The 20913-nt window shown below is 41.6% G+C and overlaps 2 protein-coding genes and 2 long non-coding RNA genes across 21 annotated transcripts in view; 2 read left to right on the top strand and 2 right to left on the bottom strand.

Moving 5' to 3' along the window:
- Nucleotides 1–1015: 1015 nt before the first annotated feature.
- LOC111242904 (uncharacterized) lies at nt 1016–8650 on the bottom strand. 5 transcript variants are annotated; one of them, XR_015319448.1, is made up of 4 exons: nt 7300–8220; nt 5659–6240; nt 4635–5518; nt 1016–3087 (listed from the first exon to the last, which is right to left on the bottom strand). It is a non-coding gene; the product is annotated as an uncharacterized LOC111242904 (long non-coding RNA). The 5 variants fall into 5 exon arrangements; XR_015319447.1 differs by having other exon boundaries at nt 5717–6240; nt 7300–8214; XR_015319444.1 differs by lacking the exon at nt 5659–6240 and having other exon boundaries at nt 5378–5518; nt 7300–8650.
- Nucleotides 8202–9932, top strand: LOC147758520 (uncharacterized). The gene is made up of 2 exons (XR_015319457.1): nt 8202–8336; nt 9440–9932. It is a non-coding gene; the product is annotated as an uncharacterized LOC147758520 (long non-coding RNA).
- A 1219-nt stretch (nt 9933–11151) lies between these two features.
- Cad86C (Cadherin 86C) overlaps nt 11152–20913 on the bottom strand; it is a 72784-nt gene continuing 63022 nt past the window's right edge. For all 13 annotated transcript variants that reach the window (XM_086977911.1, XM_086977908.1, XM_086977910.1 and 10 more), the window contains one exon: nt 11152–20772. In XM_086977911.1, coding sequence (XP_086834037.1) covers nt 20291–20772 — 482 coding nt within the window. In that variant the 3' untranslated portion in view covers nt 11152–20290. The remainder of the gene's footprint in view (nt 20773–20913) is intronic.
- On the top strand, nt 13101–19016 carry LOC111248497 (uncharacterized). Of its 2 annotated transcripts, none has more exons than XM_022800989.2 (2): nt 13101–13241; nt 17844–19016. In XM_022800989.2, exons 1-2 carry the CDS (start codon nt 13124–13126, stop codon nt 18131–18133), a joined length of 408 nt encoding a protein of 135 aa, XP_022656724.1. In that variant the 5' UTR covers nt 13101–13123; the 3' UTR covers nt 18134–19016. The 2 variants fall into 2 exon arrangements, with proteins under 2 accessions (XP_022656724.1, XP_022656728.1); XM_022800993.2 differs by having other exon boundaries at nt 13103–13241; nt 17850–19016.

Here is a 20913-nt window from a genome sequence, read left to right on the forward strand (position 1 = left end):
TATATATGCCGAAGAAGGATATGTGCTGTCGGCGTTGATTTTTGTTAATAGACATGCAGGATTGCTCAAAAAGTAATGGTGGTTTTTCTACCGACAAAGACGCAGCACTTACAAATTCTAACACAAAATTAATTTATTATGTATTCGTCGTCGTGTTTCACGCCTATCTTCTCTTATACCTCGACTAATTCTCCGTCTTGCAAGAAATTTTCGGGTTTAGTGATGACCTCGCACACCCACTTTTTGAAACATTTCATTGTTAAACATATTGCGATCGACTTTTTTTTGCCGGTGCTTAAGAAGGATGGCAGTCAGTTAACGCGAGACAGGAGAATATTTTGGTATCTAAAAAAACACTTACATTCAAGCTCTTAGCTGCTCTAACAACTTATGTCGTGCGCGTATGGCATCAGCCTTTTGCGCTAGATAACTTCATGGACTCAATGTAATTGTGTCACACACTAATCATTGTCGACTGCTGTGCTTTCTTAGACGTTTCCCCTTGTATAAGAGGCTCTTAGCTTCACCAAAAGCAAATCCTAGTTTTTTTTTCCCGGATAGACGTCTAACTTGACTCTGACTTTAGGAGGTACTTCCCGGAGTAAGTTCCGGAGTTCCTCTACTCTGCATCAGCGTAAAGGCGCTATTTGTGCTTACTCATCGTAGTTCTTTGTCGAAGTCTGTCTTAATGGCTGCGTGTTGCTCTGTATAAAAGACATGTTGAGGGATAATAAAAGCCATATGCTTCTTGTTCGGTCTGCGGGGCACTCGGACTTATAATTTCTCTATTAAATCTCACGGATTTAAGAAGCTTAACGATAGTCGATTTTTGGCACCCCGTCCCCTTGTCCTTCATCATTTGTCACCCAAAGTTCTTATTAACCGCAAATGACCAATCAAGGTAAGACGTTTTTAAACTTAGCAAACAGTCCTCTGTGAACGTTGTGCACGGCATAGATGTTATAGTATGCCTCCATAGGTTGTTGATTTCGGCAAAAAAAAAAGCGAAATAAAGTAGGTGTCGAAAATGCACTTTTATTATTTCAAACACGTAACTTTCTCATGTCTATACACATTACATGCTTACAGATGAAAAAGAACCGCTTTCAAATGATATCGCTCAAAAAGTGAGCAAGTAGTAGAGAGATACGTTTAAAAACAACCACCATCATTTTTCGACGAAACTTTATATATATATATATATATATATATAGACACCCGCTGTCTTTCGAAAACCAAAAGGGCGAAATACTCGTGTAGAGCATGAAACAATGGAAAAAAGAAAACCGTATCACTGCATTGAGGCGTTGTCTATGCTCAATAATATTCAGTGCTGTTGGCTTTCTCCCCATGAATCAGTGGCACAACTGTGGCCCCGGCAGAAAGTCCATAGTCACTGGAGTGTATCTGGATTGTACTAGATGCTGTGTTATAGTTTAATGTAACATGAGTTTTTATTAAGCGTATGCCTGTCTAACTGATTCGTTTCCTACTATTAATTATTGAATAATGTGTATATTTATGTTTGACTAGCATGCAGCTTATGGTAGCAAAGTGACAAGCTTATGTTTCTATTTTCGAAAATAAAGTTTGTGTGTTGCAATAAAATGACAAGGTTCGTAAGTTGATTTGTTTCGCAATTTTACTACGTTATAAGTCGCCTAAGCCTTATTTGGTTTGAAATAGATGCTGCTGGCAATGATGAAAAATCATCTGTACGACACTTTTAGCGGAACCTAGGCTTTTTCAACTGACACAAATTTGAAATAATTGTGTTGTTCATGCCCTCACGCTCGAACTGCAATTTGTTTGTCTGCTGTCGGAGAACTTGATGAACTGAATAAAAATTTTACCCATTTTCATTCAAGCTCTATATTCGAATCATAACTTCCCTTCAAGCGATAACTTTCGGTATTACCTGAACAGCCCTTTCACAGAATATCCTTTATGTAATCTGTATAAAACGTTCTCTAGTATCTATTACTCAAGTAGTAAGTAAGTATATATAAGCGAACTCAATATTAGCCGTATGTGATTTTTACACCGTTCTCAGCAAAAGAGCACTCTGTCAAAAAGCGATCGTATTCTGTTCGAAGTCCCTACATCCTTAAGTCCTTCATCACTCGATCAGACGTTATTGAGCTAAGCGCCTGCGATGGCCTGAAGTGTTGCATGTACCTTCTCTCATATATATGAAATCTGTTCGCACATTGGGCATGCTACTGATTATTAGAAACGTTGTTGCTGCTGCACTGAGTATGTAAAGAGGCGAAATCAACGGGAACTTCGGAATAAGATTTGAACAGTCACGATAGGTGGCTTATGTGCCATCAGTGTGTACAGCCTTCACCATCTTCGACTATGTTACGTTGCGAATATAGTCCTCAACTGAATTGTTTTCAAAACTACCTAAATAACTAGGAGACAGATGTTAAAACAGCAACGGATCTCTCGCCCTTCATCATATAATGGTTCTTGAATAATTGAAAATGACTCTGATACGGGAGTATATCAGTCGCAAAAAAACTTTGACCAAAAAGAGAGGGATTTTTTATTCAAGAGCTGTAACAGTCATTCGACATATTTGTCGGTCTCCGGTTCTTTTTCAGCTACTGAATGAGACAATTTACTAGATTGGACCGTTGACTGATAAAACCTAGCAGTAATAGTGAATGGTGTTATTACTGCATACTGTTGCTAGTGGAGACGATGCTGGAAGTGTCTACTGCAATGCTAATCCTAAATGTCTTTCATGTCATTAATCAAGTTACTGGAAAATGGAAGAGAAACAGAAACATTTACTTCAAGTTAACCAAAAAGCTAAGGGAACCAGTACATTAAACATTCTCGCAACTAACTAACGTTATTAGCAATACACAGAAGCAAGTAGTAATACGATTATAATTAATCAGGTAGAGAAATGGTACTCTATTGAGAAATTTCGATTTCGTTTCTGGGTGTTAATCCTTGGTAGTAACAAAAAAATGATTTAGCCCAACGCTCGCGGGAAATAGCTGGCAGCAGTAGCTGGTAGCTGGAAACAATGAACAGCAGTTCTGCCAAAATACGTTTACTGGGACCTGCAATCTAAAAACCAGAAAATCACACAAATATATATATATGTTATAATTCAAGAAGCATCCTTTTCTGAGAGGCTATTTGTTTATTTATTTATTTTCTTATGACTTAACACCGTTAACTGAAAGTATTCAAAGGATCATTTGTGTGCCTATGTCGCGAGAAGACCAAAAATCGAGTCAACCAGTAATTGCATGCCACCGTAAATATGCACACCTAACAACTTTAACCATATCTTTAATATAATTGGAAATATTAAGCGCTCTTGTACTATTCCTTCCAAGAGGTCGAATAGCAAAATGGGTTCCGTTTCTTTTTTGGTCGCTTTGAAGTCTTTTGGCGAACCTCTTGTAAAGTCAGTCTAGAGAATTCTAGTGTAATCTCTCACCCGCAATAGAAAACACCCAAACTTTCGTGTTGTGCTTGAAGTGAATACCGTTAGACCATGTCAATTAACCTAACATGTGGGATGGTGCAAAAATTAATTGAAGTTTGGTTTTTGAGGTAAGGATCTAGATAAGTAAAGAGAGGTCTCGCCGCTATTTTGCTGATTTCGTAAAAAAATTTTCTACAGTGGACCATTGTGTTTTATGGCATATTTTTCTTTAAAGCATAAAAGATCTGCGCTTTATGTTGTAAACATGTTGTCAATAAATAATAATAATAAGCAGCTATTGCAATCGGTACTTTTCAATTTGCGTAGAAAATATTCAACGCTAGGTAAAGACGATTCTTTAAAGAAAATAAGGCTTACAGCGTCACCATAGTAAGCCCAACAGGTTGGATCGTATTACTGTACATGTACGGGGATTTGGCTTGCTTTCAAGTGCATATCTAATTGCATGTTAGCATTTTAGAATTTGCGATTTGCTCGGAGCCGGTTGTTCAGATCTACCTTCGGAAATGGTGAGGCCTAAGTCGGACGTACGTTACTTGCCTCTCTATTTTCACGTCATTTGCCGATAAATTCAGCTCGTATCTATTGGCGCACTGTATGATGAATTGTAGCGCCGGAAAGTAGGAACCATACAGCCGCCGATTCAACATAGGACAGATTAGAATGTGCCTTTGTTTGTATACTGCTTTTATATGGCGCTAGAATGTAGCCTACCGACGAAATCGTTGAAGATGTCTATACCAAGCGGTTCAAGCACTATGCCTCCTGGCAAAACGCGTCGTCGTTTATACTTATTCGTCAGTCGCTTCAAGCAAACTGTGGGAATAGGTTGATAGCATCGATACACATAAATGCGACTCTTGTTAACTGATAATCCTTATACATATTTTTAAACGCTCAATCACAGAATATTTTATCGTAGCCTTAGCTGAACGACCGACGTGATCATCGACGATGACATTTTGGTTACCATAATACGAGTACAGGATATATTTGCACGAAAAATCGCACGAAACACCCAAATTTTTTCTTCGCTAGCTCTTCCTAGGAGCACTTTATCAACAACCTAAGTATTTTCCCCATCCTATGCGGAAGCGGTGTCTGCCCGGTAGTATTTTATGTCACTTCCAAAGAAATGCCGAATTTAAAATACGCTTACATTGAGATCTTGTTGACCTAGTGGCCGCTGACAAGCGCCGGAGTCACCGATCGACCGTCAGCATATCCATCTTATTATTTTGCCAGTTATTGTACGACGTCTAAGACTTGGCATGAACAACATCTGCCTCTGTAATCAGGATACACTTGCTTTTCGTACTGATACCTCAGATACGGTCCTTTGTTGTCACGAAAGCTACCAGCAGGAAGAAGAACATCCACTATATTGGAAAGGAAACTCGTTCGAAAAAAATATCTCATGTGTAGTATTATGGTAGTCACTAGTGCCAAGTTTGTTTTGGCTTTCGTACGTTTGGTGAAAATCGCTGCGGCATTCGAGTCATTTAACCCTGTCTGTGTTATCAACAAGCTATCCGCTTGCGCTCGTTTAATTCACGGTTTGCAGTCCAATTATTATAATTAGATGAACGTCCTTCTCTATTTGTCGCACCGCTGAGAGCTCCTGTTTGCCGTGGCACATAATTGTTTATTTTGACATACCGCCGACGGCACGAGTTTCATCCAGAATAGATTGTATCTTAAACTTTCCCTTCGTTCTATTCCTAATCGTTCGACAGGTAGAAGACATGTCTCTTCTGTGTGTCGCCTTTGTGCTCCGGCAGCAGAAGTACATTTTTGTTCTTTGACTGCCCCAACGACGGATTACTATTGGCAACAACGCTATGCTGGGGCACATCTCCGAGGTACGGCACAGTTCTACCATTTTATTTAGCAGATCCTCACCCTTCAGGCAACGATGCCTCATTTCCGCCGCATTTTCTGCAGCTTCCACTCTTACGATTACTGCCATTGCTTCCAGAAGTGAAACTAGATTGTTCCCGTGCTTATCATGGTCGTTAGAGATCTGCCAGGCGAGCGAAAACGCTGAAAGCACAAGGTAGATGCGTGTCAGCAACAGGCAACCGTGCGGAGCTCTACACCTCGAAAACGATTAGACAGACAAACAAATTCACATACAACGATATACACGCAAATATATATACAAAAAATCGATGAGGACTGACAGTATATAAATCAATCTCAGAATTTGCTGCCAACGTTGCAACGTTTGTGTCTTCTTACATGTCTTCTACGCTGAGACTAACGCAATGTGCTATGTAGACTCGATCAATACCAACGGAACCGCTTTTGGTATACGAACGCTATCCTAAGCAGACATCAGCAGCAGTAGCACGAGTGCTACCCATGCCAATTACATGCATCCTCCTGTGTTGCCATCCTCGTCGTGCCATTTGTGTCCACTGAGTGCAGAGAGAACACGATATATAGCAACGCAGACGAACGGACCTACGGATAAACAGACGGGCGGACGCGGCCTGGGCCCTCACGACAAGGCTGCGGCGGCAACAGGGACGACTACGGCGAAAATTACAATAAACTACACGCCAAAAGATCCCGGAAGTGGCCAATGTGGGACAAATTCAAACTCGTTCCAACGTTGCTCACTGTAGCTGCTGATAGGATGGGCAAAACTATGAATTGCTGGTCCTGAAGCTTTGATTAACCCGACGACAGCAGAATCGAACTTACGGCAACGGTAACTTGTCTTGTCCTAGAAATGGATCGATGAATACTGATCTGAAACGCTGTTGATGGTTAGCACAGCATAATCGGACCATTTCGTCAACATTTTCCTTTATTGACACTATCATAGGATAAATCTAATCATCATTTAATTATGTGTATCGTCATCGCATAAACGTCTTTTTTGCCCGGCAGGCGGCTAATGAAACCGATCCGAATAATTGCGATATATCTACGAAAGTAATCTTAACATGCATATGCCACAGATTCCTCTGAAATTATAAGTTAGCAAAATTAACTGCAACGTAATGGCTTTCAGTGCTTCCGTACGACAAATCGCTACGATATCATAAACTAATTTGTTGTTGTTTAATATTAATTAAGTACTTTTACAGTTCTTAAAATATGTGGTCGAAAGATGTAATTCAACGAGATGACGGCCGTTTCGCCGTCAAGGCGCACCAAACCTTTTTGTACAACAGATCCATTCGGTCAAACGCATGTTAATATAGGAATTTTCGACCAGGTCAGAAAAGGAAGAAGAAACATACTTCGATAAAGCGGCCTTAACCGTCCCCTGGCAACCAAAACTTATAAAATTCTCAAACTAAAAAGACCCGAAATCTCAACAAACTTCCACAAATCAAAACTTGGTTCGTGAATTTATAGAAATATTTGACAAAGATTATCAGAAGATCAGTGGAGTTGCTCTTATGCGTAGTGTTAGTCGAAGGGTATTTTCGGCTGCCTGAAAAGAAGAAAATCCATTGCCCGTTAATTTTAAAAATCAAACGGTGGTTAGTAAGAAAATCACTTCTACACTCAACCTTTCAATCTTTTTAAGAAGCCACTGATATCGTGCCAACTTGTCTTCTGTTCTTAGGCTTTGTTGAATAATTTTTGCGGTCTGCAAAAATATCATACACCATACATCTAGCCTAATAAGACTCACGTATCTGGCATCGTTATATATCAATACATAGAAATCATGCATACGTGCTTTGTCCGTAGCATCCACATATACTGCACTCTGAATTGTGACGCACGTCTCATCATCATAAAAACTAAACACCGACGCCTTGCCTGTTAATACAAGTGAAAATATCAAAAGCTATGTGTACGTTTATGCGTAGGCGGTTGGATGTTTGTTGTACTTGTAGCCTCCCCTGGTTCTCCCATAGAAATAACGATTACCGCGAGTAGCGCCAATGTCGACTGACGTGGCTTAAAAGCGGACTCGGGCCCGTCGAAGCCGGCTCCCGTTCAACCGGCTTTTTTAGTCGTCTCATGAAGTACCGACACTGCAGGCTGCCACCTCGGCCGCGGCGTTGACTTGCAATGTGTACCACTGGGTCAGGCGGGGACAGGGATTCGACGGAGCCGCTGCCACCGGGCGACGACGACGAAGCAATTGAACAAACGATGGTCCGGAGAGTTGGCAGCGCCAGTGGACGTAAAACAACGTTGGTGCCACCTTTCGATGCTCGAGTACTAGATCGCCGCATACGTAACATTGATTCCGCTTGTTAATGTCTGCTGTTTCTGCCTGACAGTAGTCGCCGGATGAAACACACGGTCCGTTCGCTAGCGCTGCGCTAATAGACCGGCTACATGTCGCCCCGAAATGGCTACTGGTGAACCAACCACGAACGTCGTCGGACCGATGAAACGCTTTGCCGACATTTGCTACACAGACAGGTATTACTACTACAAGTAGTCGATGGTTTCTGGGCGATGCGACCACTATGAGGGTACTTTTCGTCTTCTGGTCGTAGCACCAATCGCGGTAATGGCAGCGGCAGCCACTTTGAATACAGAATGAAACGCACGCTGATGTTGTCGTTTCTGGCATTTTCACAGATGAAGTAGATGCTAAAGGAGGGTGGCGAGAAGACAAGTAAAGAAGGACAGATACAGATGTCCACACGAGCTCTATTTATCTGTATCATACTACGGCCATCCACTGATAGTCGTAGCGACTAGAATATCTTCTAGCAACAGGCATACTATAGCACATACGAAGAAACAGTTCATAGACCATGTCGCATACGTGTACCAGTTGTTAATAGCGCAGTAAAAAATGAACAATACGGTCATCTTCGTAAATCATTCTTAAGACGTTTTGCTGCTAGGACACACTTAGGCCGCCTATGCCATAGTAAGTAGCAGTGAGGCTTTGTCAAAATCAATCTGTAGAAGAGCCAAGGGACGCCATTGGCCTTCCGCCTTCTAATATGGCCCAATTCGATCTGTGCAATTGATGTAAAGTCATCGAAAATTCATCAGAACAGTTCCAAAAAGCTAAAGGCGTTAAAATGCGATTATTTTAGCGGAAGATGAAATAGGGCTGACCGATTATTGTGACAGGGATTGGGTGTTGTCTGTATAAAATCTTGTTGTGCGAAATTCGGGCAATTTTTTTTTTTAAAAACAGCTTCTGCAAGTTCAGGGCATAGAGGTACTACAACACCTTTAATCTTTAAATGTCGTGTAATCTAGCTTTTTTTAGTATATGACCATATCGGTCAAAACTGCGTGATATTAGAAACTTCATACTTCTTAAAAATGACGAAACACCATATACGCGTATAATACTTCACTTTAAATCTATCTAATCCACTACTAATTCTTTAAAGAAAATCATCATTTCCAACTCAAGATATCTTCCTCGTTTTAAGTACGGGATTGAACACGAAGTTACGAAATTCGATGTAACTTTAACTAGACGGAGAACTGGTTTTCTGTTCGCCGCTTGTTGAAATAATAGCCTCGCATAATTTCCGGGCCACATAGCTTGCAGGCGGTCTCTAAGTGACCTCCCAAAGGTGAATCACGCCAGGAAATATTCGAGGACCACGCGTTACTCTTTTCCACCAATACGGTTGTACGGCGGACGACTTTGTGTGGCAAAGTCTGAGACGGTTTTCCAAAAGGCGCAGATCGATTGAACCGCGGAATCGTAATACTCTGAAATTCGGCCAGAAAAAAAAACCGAACGCTCAGTTATTCCTCCAGGGACCTCTGTTGGCTCTCAGCTGACATCTGTCTCTTTGCCGCCAAAAACGTTACTAATTGCAAGTTTCTTTCAATATTTTTGTTTCTGTGATTCGATCTTGAATAAAGCATCGCATGTTACTGTTTGTTAAGTAGTGTTTCTACGAGAGCATATACCGTAATAAAAACTTAGAGCAGATAGTTTAACATGAAATATAACACTGTAAGAAATCGATATTTAAAATAATTAGAAGACACCGTTTCCAGATACGATTGTTCGTGTAGCAAGTAATTGCTTTCCTCGGTTTTTCACCGGAAAATCAGTCGCTTATTCTTGCGTTCCTCCGCCGGGACCCACATACATATATGCCCGCAAGCATATTTGTGTCACTGAAAATCATTTCAACCACCAAATTTTAAGACTGTCATCGGACAAGCACTTCGTGTCATCGACGAAAAACAGTATTTAACATAACCCGCTTCCACAACGTCAGCGATTAAGCCTTGCGGTAGCTTCAGGGAAAAAGGTATCCAGCCGGTGACGGAATGTGTTAGCTCCCAGCTGGGCAGCTGGCGTTTCATCAAGACATAGCTTCGGCAAGGAACATGGGCCGACATGGCAGATTCTACAAAGTAGGCGCTAACGACGATCGACTTATACTTCTCTCAGGGCTTGCCAGGACTTTTCAGGAATTTCTTCAGCTGCAATATTAATAATGTATATGATTAGTTTTGAATAGAAAAGGAACCAAAGTGGTGACTGGACTATTTATTCTTCGTTCGATAGTATGTGATATTATTTGCAATGTACATTAGCTCTATATGAATTAACCTAAGCGTACATGGACTTGGTACTCGGAAACTTATCCTGCTTAACTTCAAATTCGGAAAGGTATATTCAATACTCATGTAAAAAAAAATTGCAGAGGAAAAAGCAAAGGCATTTCAACAGTTAGATCTACAAAAGAATAGACGCGATCTCCGAGTTTTGCACATTTACCTTATGACATGAAACTATTGAAGCGTACCGTTTAGCGCTTAGCCTATTCGGAATAAACTGGGATATCTTTTGGCAGACTGTTTATTATAGCGGGCATGAGCTTCTTCATCGTCTTTTATTGGCAAAAAAAATAGTTCTTCGCGGCACTTTCCGCAAGTGGCAGAAAATCAACTATTGCGCGGTGCTTTTGCCCCGGACAAGTTTTCCTAACTAAAATATAACTTATCCTATTGATTGTCTGTGCCGTTGTCTGACATCTTACGACTTTTGAAGCAACCCAAAATTAATTTCGTACGCCAAACGACAATAGCACAATGTGGCAATTTGGGGCAAGAATTATGGGGTTCCGATTTATATATTGGCTGCGATTTTCGGCTGAAATGTATTTACTGCCGATCGAATTGATCGGCCAGGTAAGTATCATCAGGCGATTCGTGTTTTTATTACTGAAGCATTGCTACACTTTTGCTCTTTGTGAGGCCTTTGATTTTTTTGGGACCTCTGGCCTACTGTCGGCAAGTGAGTTCTTTTTGTGTGGCGTGTTTGAGCAAGACTTTAAAGAGTCTAGACGTACCAGTATTGCTTAGGTTGAACTCGGTATTACTGCTGTCAAGAAGTTGCTCGCCAAGTTAACATTTTTAAAAACACAACTTGTGAGCGGCTTAGGGTTTCGAATAGAAACCATCAGCGAAGGAACTGAAAGTTAGATTATTACATATACACGCGTGTCTATATGCTTCTCTCAAAGATGTTTATGTCGACACTTACGGATATGTTGCAGATGTATCTCAACGAGCGAAGGAACGACATCGATTTGTGTGATTATATAAAAGGTTTACACACTCAACCCTTTTGAATACTAGCGTATTGAGCACGACAATATGAATATCCACTATTTAAGATTTTGTGTAAGGGTATATGTGATGCTCTACGTTCTAATAATGAATCTAGAATTTAAAGAATTACACTTATTAGAAAATGAGTTTCACTATGACGGCCCTTTTCATTCGGAGAGTGACTTTCCAATAGAAAGAAAAGCTCCCGTCACGAAAAGTTTAGGCTTTTATTAATATCTTGTACACATTTACGTTATTATTATTTTCAATAATGCTCCCTAAATAGGTTCGTACATAACGAATGTGGGCATCAACAGCGTTTATCATTATATCACGTGTTTTCAGCCTATAGCCTGTTAGATTTCATATTATACATTGATTTTTAGATTTGAAGCCTGGCATTCGGGTCCACATTACCTTTATTTATACCAATATAAACAAGAGCTCTGTCACTACAAGGAATGACTGTGTGTATGGGTATGATGCATCAGCGTCACATAGATGATGACACCCCAAGTAACTATTGATAAACAAGAGAGTTTTTTGTTGAACATAACCACGACAAGAAAAGGCCGTTCGTCAATACTGGCATTGTTCACGGCCTCAGGTTATATTAAACTCAAGCCAACTGTTCAACACTGAAACATGTTCACGTTATTGTTTTTGATTTTCCAGTTATCTTCCGTAATGTAAGGCGATAGTAACTGTTGTGTATTACAGCCGTTTGAGTCAAAAATGGAATTAGCTGGAAAAAATGGAAAAAGCTCGCTTTTTCGTGAACTGAGCAATCGGATACGGCAGGCTCAAGACGGCTAGAACGATGAAGATGTCAGAGACAAAAAAAAAACAAAGCAAATTCAACCAACACAGCTTCATAGTTCTTTTTAATAACGTGGTGCGTTACAGAAGTGTGACACGTAACGTTAATAGACAAATATCTGAAGCTAAATGTTTTACTAGTTCGCGAGCAGAGAACATCTCTTTAAGGGTATATCAACATGCAAATATATATAATGTTTTTCTTTAGGTTACAACGCTTTGTCAATTCAAGTTGCGCGTGATTTTAATTTTTCAAGTTAGCAGTTTCATAACTAAATGAATTATAATGAAAAATGGACGCTTACTATACATATAATTTTTGAACGTTGTAGGTGGGATAGCGGACATTTCACGCATAACGATGTCCTGTAAGGAACGAATTTAGAGTCACTGTGACATAATCGTGAGTTCATATGTATTGAGGGAAGCCAGGAAAACAAGTACACTTTGTTTATTTGGCATATGCGTACCAGGTCTGCCAATCGTAGTTATAGAAGTTGTTATAGTTTTTCTTGTCATTATCAATATCGTTACTACAAAACTAAAATATAAGACATTATCGAATGTAGAACATATGTGTCTGATCACAGATAAAATGTCACCTCTATGTAATATATAATGAAGTTAGTATTATGGATCTGCTGAAGGATCCTTGTTCTGTACTGAAGCTGCATTCTTCTCTAACGGCTACCTACTTCCAACCGCCTCATTATTTGATTTCATCACATCGGGGGTCCCTTAATCTATCCTCATTAACGTTAACTAAGGACAAACACTTTTCTTTTTAGTTATTTTTGCTTACTACTACTTCCATTGGTGGTGGTCGAGTTCTGCTGCTGCCGCTGATGCCGGCGTCGCTCGACGCAGCCGTCGTCAGCGACTTCTTCGTGCGTCGTGCTGCAGAGGAGCCAGTTCAGTAGCTTGTTCATGTTCGGTCTGCGGTGTCCGGGCCCTCTGAATGGCGTTGGCCTCCTCTCCACAGGCCGGCGTCAACCGGCGTAACTGGGTTGACGTTGCCGCTGGGTTAACTCTCAACGCCGGTCCCCCATCTTCATCATCGCCGCGTGTCTGCGTCGGCTTTCGTCCGCTTTAGCGCTGTCAGCGCGCAAGGGGCGGCGTATTTAGAGCCACCGGGCCTCACCTTGACACTCAGTTGGCGTTGAGCTATCGATCGTGCACTGTCGTGAACAGTTTCGTTTCTATATTTCGTGCTACTTGGAGTATCACTACCACGAGTGGTTGCACTTAACCTGAATCGTCGCGACCGCGCACCTGCACCACTACAAATCTTAAGCAATGAAGGCTTTCGCCCTTAGCGTGGTTCTGGGGGCGGCCCTTGTGGCAGCCCAGAATCATCAGGTCGTATATGACCCCAGTCTCTACCAGGCGGCTAATGTCAACCGACAGGGTGCAGGTACGAAAATGATTCAAACTCAATGGATTGATTTTGAGTACAGAGTTGATGTTGTCTCGTATCACTATTTTTGTTTGTGTCGGTATTCTCTTCGTGGCGTATGCGTTATCATTTGGAGAGGCAGCTTGATGCAGAATTCGTCGGTGCATTTTTAAATATGTCTGAAAAATGTGTGTTCAGTATTCTGTTAGCTGATCGGATGTGAAGAACCCAGTATCTGTATCGTCAGTTTCTATATTTAGTGATGGTGTGTCACTTCATTGGGATGTAGTGCCCCATTAGCCAACGTTCTGTTTCATACGTTTGTTCTTTGTCGTACATATATGAATATAGTGGTGTTTATGTTATGATCACTTATTTTGTATTATTAGGATACCGTTCGGAATAGGTTTGGTGAATGGAAACAATTGAAGAGGTCTAAAGAACAGAGTTGAGATCTTTAACAGCCCCCTTTTTAGAGATCGTTAAAAAAACGTAATTGTCTACCAAACAAACGAAAAACAGAAAATGTTCTTCGGGCGTAATGAAATCAAGTGTTCCCAGTTCCCAAGTAGTTCCCAGTTTATCTTTGTTATGCATAAATTCCTTTTTGAAACCCATTTATTTTATATTTATCGCTTCCTTTATGTTAAGTAGAGCACTGACTGGAGCTAGCTCCACCCCTGGGAATGTGTTCACTTTTCCCTCCTTTGCACTTGGTAAACTGGCTTTATGAAAGGTAGCATGCATGCTTTTAACAGCTCTACGTGCAGACATCAGATTCGCATGGATATTCATGATTTTTCGTTAACACTCGCTTCGCTGCTTTCCTCTGTAACAAAATGGGTGGTTCAAAGGGAATCGAAGATTTTGCTATGTGCATCATCGAAAACACGACCTCCGTACGATAGATCGCCGAGATGGTATGGCAATTTGAGACGGGTCTAGGGCGCTGGGGCTCCTGCCATAAGACCCACCGCTTTTACGAGCTTCTGCTTCCTCATATTTTCTGCTGCTTTTGCCCCTCACTCTGTGCTCTCTTACCCTGCCTTTGCCAAGACGTTTCAAACATTTAGCTATTTCTTCTGCTTCCAGGGTTTTCCTTGCTCCTCTTGCCTTTTAGTTTTTTGCCCTTCGCGCGGTTTTGTCTCCGCTATTCCAGGTGTCTTTTCCTTTCTTTTTAGCTCGTGTCCTTTCTATCATGCCTGCCTCTTGCTAGTTTGTCCATGCCCAGTTTTGATTGCTACCATTGAGAGTTTTTTTTAATATTTTTTTTTTAGTTTCTCTTTCTATAACAGCGGTAGCCTTGCTCGCCTGCTGGAAAGTATGTGAACGTTATCTGTGTGATTAGATTCAAACAGGACCGAAGAAGCGGTTCACGTTCGCTTCGTGAGTGCACCAAGCAGGTGTCCCGACGATCAGGGACAGTATCGAGGGTCCCCAGACTGAACCGCACGGGTGCCGCAACCCAATAATGTGCGCGTGACCGTGCATCTATTGCATTTCCGTTAGTGATGGCCCCGCCAATCTGAAATAAGAAAAGAAACGAACGTCGAGAATAAGGAGGGCGTCGACAAGAATTCACAAGAAGCCCTGGTCGTCGTATTCGCGACGATGAGTTCGACTCGTTCGCTTGCTACTAGACAGCGTTCTTTCACTACAACTATCCCAATTGCTTTTTTCGTCACTGTGATCACTCTCAGTTCCAGTAGGGAAGGCTGCAAGCATAAAACGTATCGCTTACATTCTCTTCGTCTGGAGAACCCTGTCGCAATTTGTCCCGTGGTAATTTGGTTCGTTCTAAGAACAAGTGAAGTTAGAAAACAGTCAAAGAAAAGAACGGTATGGTCCTGCCCAGGGCAACGATTAGCCCCACGATTCCGAACCGCTCGTGCTTCAGTCGTACTTCCCTATTCACAAACATCGTCATTCGCGTGACGATTCATCCGGCTGCCCAGTTACTCGGTTATTACATGGAAACAGACCAGTCAAGCAATGTGCGGCTTAGCTAGATTGTTAGTTGGCTTACGCCAGTCGTTTGCGCTACGCTATGCGCAGGAAGTACTGATCATATCTGCTCCACAAATCACAGCAGCAGGAGTTTCCTAACGACTATACCAACAGATGTATCTGTATCTGAGCATAATTATTTCCCTTATTTTCTTTGTCTTTCGCATCCCGTTCATTTCCTGTATTTCTGTATAGTTGAGCGTTTTCGCTGTTGTCGTTACTCTGCTGCTACTGTCGGCGCTTCCATGTATTAACGTTGTTGGTGCTAGCGTTGCCATTATCGTTGTTGTCGTTTCTGACGTCCGTATACGAAGGCTGCATCACAGATGCAGGTTTCTGCGTTTTGGGCCCTCGCGGCGCCAGCCGTATATTTTCGCTCTGTCGCTATCGCTATCGTTTCAGTTCTCTGTGGATCGACAAGCGCCAGCACGTAGTTATATCGCGGTGTATTTGGGGGCAGGTTGAGTAGTCGCTGCGGCGCACGCGGCTGACATATCGTAGTGGGGTACCTCCTTACGAAAAGTAGGTCATCTTAATAGAAGTGTCGATGGACCGGCGGATGAATCGTCGATTGGTTGAACAGACGATAAAGTTCGATGACCTCTCTCTGCCTCACTTCGTGTGGATGCTTTCGCTTGTTGCTGGTCTTCGTCTAGTTCTCGTTCTTCATATGTTTTTCTCCCCATTGGTGACCCCTCTCCGTTTTATCTTGTCTCCCCTTGACGGCCTTTCTGACACGAACAATGACGACGAAGACAACGACAACAACAACAACGGCATGTTGTGGTATGACGGTAGCATTTGTTGGCAGGCACGCACTCAAACGAGCTGGATCCAACATAGGTGGCGCTATGCGATGGAGGCATAGCACTTTGTCTACCTGAGGCACATGCCTTTCATTTCGTCACATGCACCCGTATGTCGGCTTGTACATGCGAACGATGTGTGACCCTTTTCGTTTTCGTAAACCACGATTCAAATCGATTGGAGCGACACAGAGTAATTCCGGCAACGGGAAAGTATATATACATATATATATATATATAGGGAGAGGGAGAGAGAAGGTGAGTGGAGAGTTTTGGCCATTACATAACGCAGTGATATGCGAAAACGTTCCGCTGGTTCGAAACATCGAAATCCGTCTTGTCAATAAACTAGATAGCGATTCAATGAGAATCTGACAAGCGTTCGTCGATCAATTTGGCCTGATTGCTATTGATCATCCTTTGATAGCCCTGTCTTGCCACCTTTGCTAGCGCTGCGTAGAAATCAACTATTTCGAACAGGATGAATGTCCACATGCTATATCTATCCAGCCTATATCTTCTTGTTGTAAGGCCCTTGTCGGCCTGACTGCCAAAGTGGGTGTCATTGTTCTCATTGTGGCTGTATTTACACAAACATTTTATTCCGACTATCGAAGAAAATTATCGAGCAAACACTGCCACTACCCGCACTCGCCGTTATAAGCCAATGCTTCCGGCGGTGCTGGTCGAGAGCATCTCTGAAACTGTCCTTCGCTCGTTTGCTTGATTGTGCCCAGTCGCAGGTAGCCCGGTTTCTTCTGTTAGGCTATGGATCGAAAATGTAGATCAAGCCATTGGCGTTAGCTTGCCAGCATTCGGCTGCCAGCTTTGCCAACGTCGAAGGGAATACGTAACAGCGCAGCAGATTGCTCAGGGCAATTTTTCCTATGCCCAACCAAACGGAAGATCCGAATATTCTCCGCTGATCGCTTTGACGGTGTCGCTCGGGGAGTTCAATGTTCGATAGGACAGCTGGATAACGCGATGTTGATTTGCAATCCATGAATACCTTCCGACTACATTGCGCGATGTGTCTGTGACGGCGGGAAACAGGGCGCATATCCGTCCCTATATGTAAATCTGTATGGGCACGTGACTTCGAACCAGATCGGGTTAAATAATTACTATGTCAAAATTGCTATAGGAAAGACAAATCTTTACTTGCAGGCTCGTGACCTGTAATCATGTTTATCTAGTCGAGCTATTCTGTTTCTCCAATTTTCGAGAAGTCGATTTCCCTACAAGATATTTCTAGTTTAGCCTTTGCGGCAAAGGGCGCTATGCGTTCCTTAGAGCAGCCTTTAGGCAGAGTCATTATAGGTAGGTACAGTGATTCCTTCTACCCACTTCTGACAGATGATTGGTCAGCGTTTCGATTTGTGTGCGCTCTAAGAGACGTAGTTGGAACATGCATATATGCTGGTTGCACATTTCGAGTTTTCTCTGTCCAAAACGAACAGACACTGCTGAGCGTAACAACAAGAATACGTACGTGCCAAACATATGCACCTACTATATTTCTCTATGGAATTAAAGGCAGTATGTAGTAGGCGTCTCTAGATAATTGTGCTTACGGTAATCAATACGAGCTCAAATGAACTTAAATAGACTGTATGTGAACTAATTGATAGAAGTAGTCAATCAAGGGAAGATACAAAACGAGTTTGTAGATTTTTCAGCTTGTATATTCACAGTCATATTGTGTTCGTTCATCATGTTATGTTACACACAAGACAATTTACCAATTATGGTAAATTTCTGTTTTCGTTTATGTACCTTTTTCTTTTGTCTTCCCTTCTCCGTTAAGCTTCAGGTGGTTTCCTGTCAATGCTCGGTTCGGGAGCTTCGGGTCTCATGAACACAATCGCTGCCAGTTTACCAAACATGCTCACGAATGCTTTGCCAGCACTCGCTGTGCTTGGTTTAGGCGGGCTGCTGCTTCCTCTGCTCGGAGTATCACTCTTCCTTCGAGAAGGTCAGAAGAGGACTTTCTCCCTGCCGACAATTAATCCGGCCATTCTAGAAGGTATTGCTGACGTTCTTGACCGCGTCTCAAAGGCCATCGAGCAGGGCGAGAAAAAATATGGCAAGAACTAATGGATTTCAGAAGCCTCACAATAACAGTCATATATAGAAATAAAGTACCAACCAAGTGAGTACACCAAACCGGTACAACCCTGCCAAACATAGAAAACATCTTTCTCGGCCTGACGCTTGCTGATGCGGAATGTTGCTAAGTACAATTAAAGCCAACGAAGCAGCCCTGAGATATTACTGAGACTTACTGCAAGATTTTGTTTTGCTGCGAGACTATGTCCCATTCATTGCCATATTAGATGTCATGTCCATCATCGACCCACAACAAAAATGAAACATAATTACATTTAAACATCCACTTTAGCCAAACGTTATCTAAACCTGCCTGTGTGATAACCCTTAATCCAGACACTGCGTTCTCCTCGACCACGTTATTTTCCTCGTACTCAAAATTATCACGTTTCTTCTCCTATATAACTAATAGCAATGAATCGCCTCTATGTTTTTGTGTATTAAAGACACACGGGAAAATACAGCAACGTACTTCGTTGCGTGTCAGACTTATCTCATCGTAGAATATCTTATTATTCGTTTTTTTTTCAGTTGGACTCCCTGGGACTCGTTTAGCTCGTTTTATCAATTTGCATTTTTCTAATACAAACCGACGCATACCCAAAGCTGTTCAGTGTTCTCAAACTTTTCTGTCTCACCCGCGCGCCTTTACCGCTGCCTTCAAGGCAGGAGAAAGCTTATCTACTAGTTCATCAAATCACTGATTTCCTTCTTACTCGTCCATTCTTTACGCCATCATAGCTTCCGTTTTAGATTCTACGCTCGCGCATCTCATCACTTATTTATTGACCTCCGCTCAACTCCAAGATGTTTATTTATTATTATGTAAGCTAATGTAAAAATATGAATAAATCAATCGAATGAACCATGATACGGCGACGAGTCATCATTTACAAACTTATATATATATATATATATAGGTTTACCTATGTATATTCAAACGCTATTTTTACACTATACATGTAATGGACATCTTAGAAATGACCGCCTGTTCAATGTGAAAAGCCATATTAAGGCTTCGTGACCTATTGACCCGTATTGTCCTAGTGAAATCTGTGCACGTAAAAAATAAACCTAAAAGTATATTTAACTGTGTATGCCACAAAAACATGAAGTGTATCACAACTTATACCGCTATGCTATTGAGGCGTCATTTATTTTATAGATTTTCAATTTATTACTTCTATGATAAGTGCACCCTTGTAGCGCACTGGATCTAGGTACACTCCACCCATCAACAGCAGCCTGTAAACGGCAGTCTGAAATGTAAACTTTGTTTTTAACTAGCGAGGACCTAAAATACAAATTATACCAGTTAATTTTTGTTTGGCGAATGAATAATTCGTAAATATGAAAAATTAACTCCTTTCAAGAACAACGGCTCTTTCAATGGGACTAATACAAACTCTTGAAGAAAACAAGCTATGTAATTTAACACACAACGTTGTTGCTTCAGCCTGACACAAGTTAGACAAAAAAATTTTGCTCATTTAATAAAACGTCAGTACCATTTTTGTAGTGGGCTCTAATTCTTGCCACTTGCATCTGCCGCCAAAAAAAAGCTGTCAAGGACGGAGTTGGTCTGCTGCTCGCCTTATGATGTTACAATGTATATCACACATTTGTAAGATCGGAGGGACATTTTACAACTTGTTATCATAGACTTATAACAGTCTTTATTTTTGTAATTATTAGACGGTCTTTGTCACGCGCAGAATTATTCAAATGTGGAGACATTTATTAAGTCTATTTTTATCATTATAATTCAGTATTACTTCATTACGCTTACTTCGCATTCGGTAGGGTTAGACCTCATAGGCAGCCTGCTTGCTCTCAGTATTAGGTGCTAAACTACTCGCTACCTAGATCTGGTTCGTACTTGGCACACTGTGCTCTAAATCGGCTTGGCAGATTCTGGCACCTGGTCCCTGCCGAATGCACGACCAACATCCATGACATAGTATGATACATATACGAACCAACTAATCCATTCTAATACATCACATTCTAGAACATCCAGTAACAAGTGTTGGAGAGGGCATTCTCTTTGTGTTCTTCTGATTTCTACTTTCAATCGACAATCGACAATCGACAATCGACAAAGACAAACATTTCCTCAAAGATCCCTCTTGAAACTCTTTTTGGTCACGGGGAATCCCTACACGCGGTCCTTAGTGGTTCTGTTCGGCGGACATCGTCATATGTTATGGTAAATATACTCTTCTTCTTAAAATACGGATTCCTCAATGTCATAACGGGACCACCGCCGATCCCCGAGTCCGAATCATCTTCAGAAACGTCAGTTTTTCTGCCTTTCACAACAGTGTCGCGACTGAAGCGAAAACCCCGCGTTGAGTCTGAAGCGGCAGATACCGACGTCATCTTGTTGGTGGTGGCCACATCTGTTATTTCGCTTTGGGCTATCACACTCGAATCGCGACCCTCTTTCAGAAAATCATCCGTTATGTCCTTATTGTTTTGAATCACTTGCTTGTTGTTGTTGTTGTTGTTAATATTATTCCAGTTGTTTATATTACAAACGTTGTTGTTATCGCTACTGGCAGGCCGTGGCAACGTTGGCTTAAGTGGCGTAGATGTGACTGGCATATCATCCGAGCTGCGCAAATCTGCATTTATACCAACACACACAATTATTATAGCAGACATAGAATTAGTTGTGCTGTCGACGCGATCTAAGTTGTGTTCGACGTTAATCAAAAAATAAAAGGGGGAATAACAAAAAGCGTCTAAAAATAATAGTTAATGTG

The sequence above is a fragment of the Varroa destructor genome, unplaced genomic scaffold, assembly GCF_002443255.2.
Source record: "Varroa destructor unplaced genomic scaffold, Vdes_3.0 BEIS01000001.1, whole genome shotgun sequence".
Classification (NCBI taxonomy): domain Eukaryota; kingdom Metazoa; phylum Arthropoda; class Arachnida; order Mesostigmata; family Varroidae; genus Varroa; species Varroa destructor.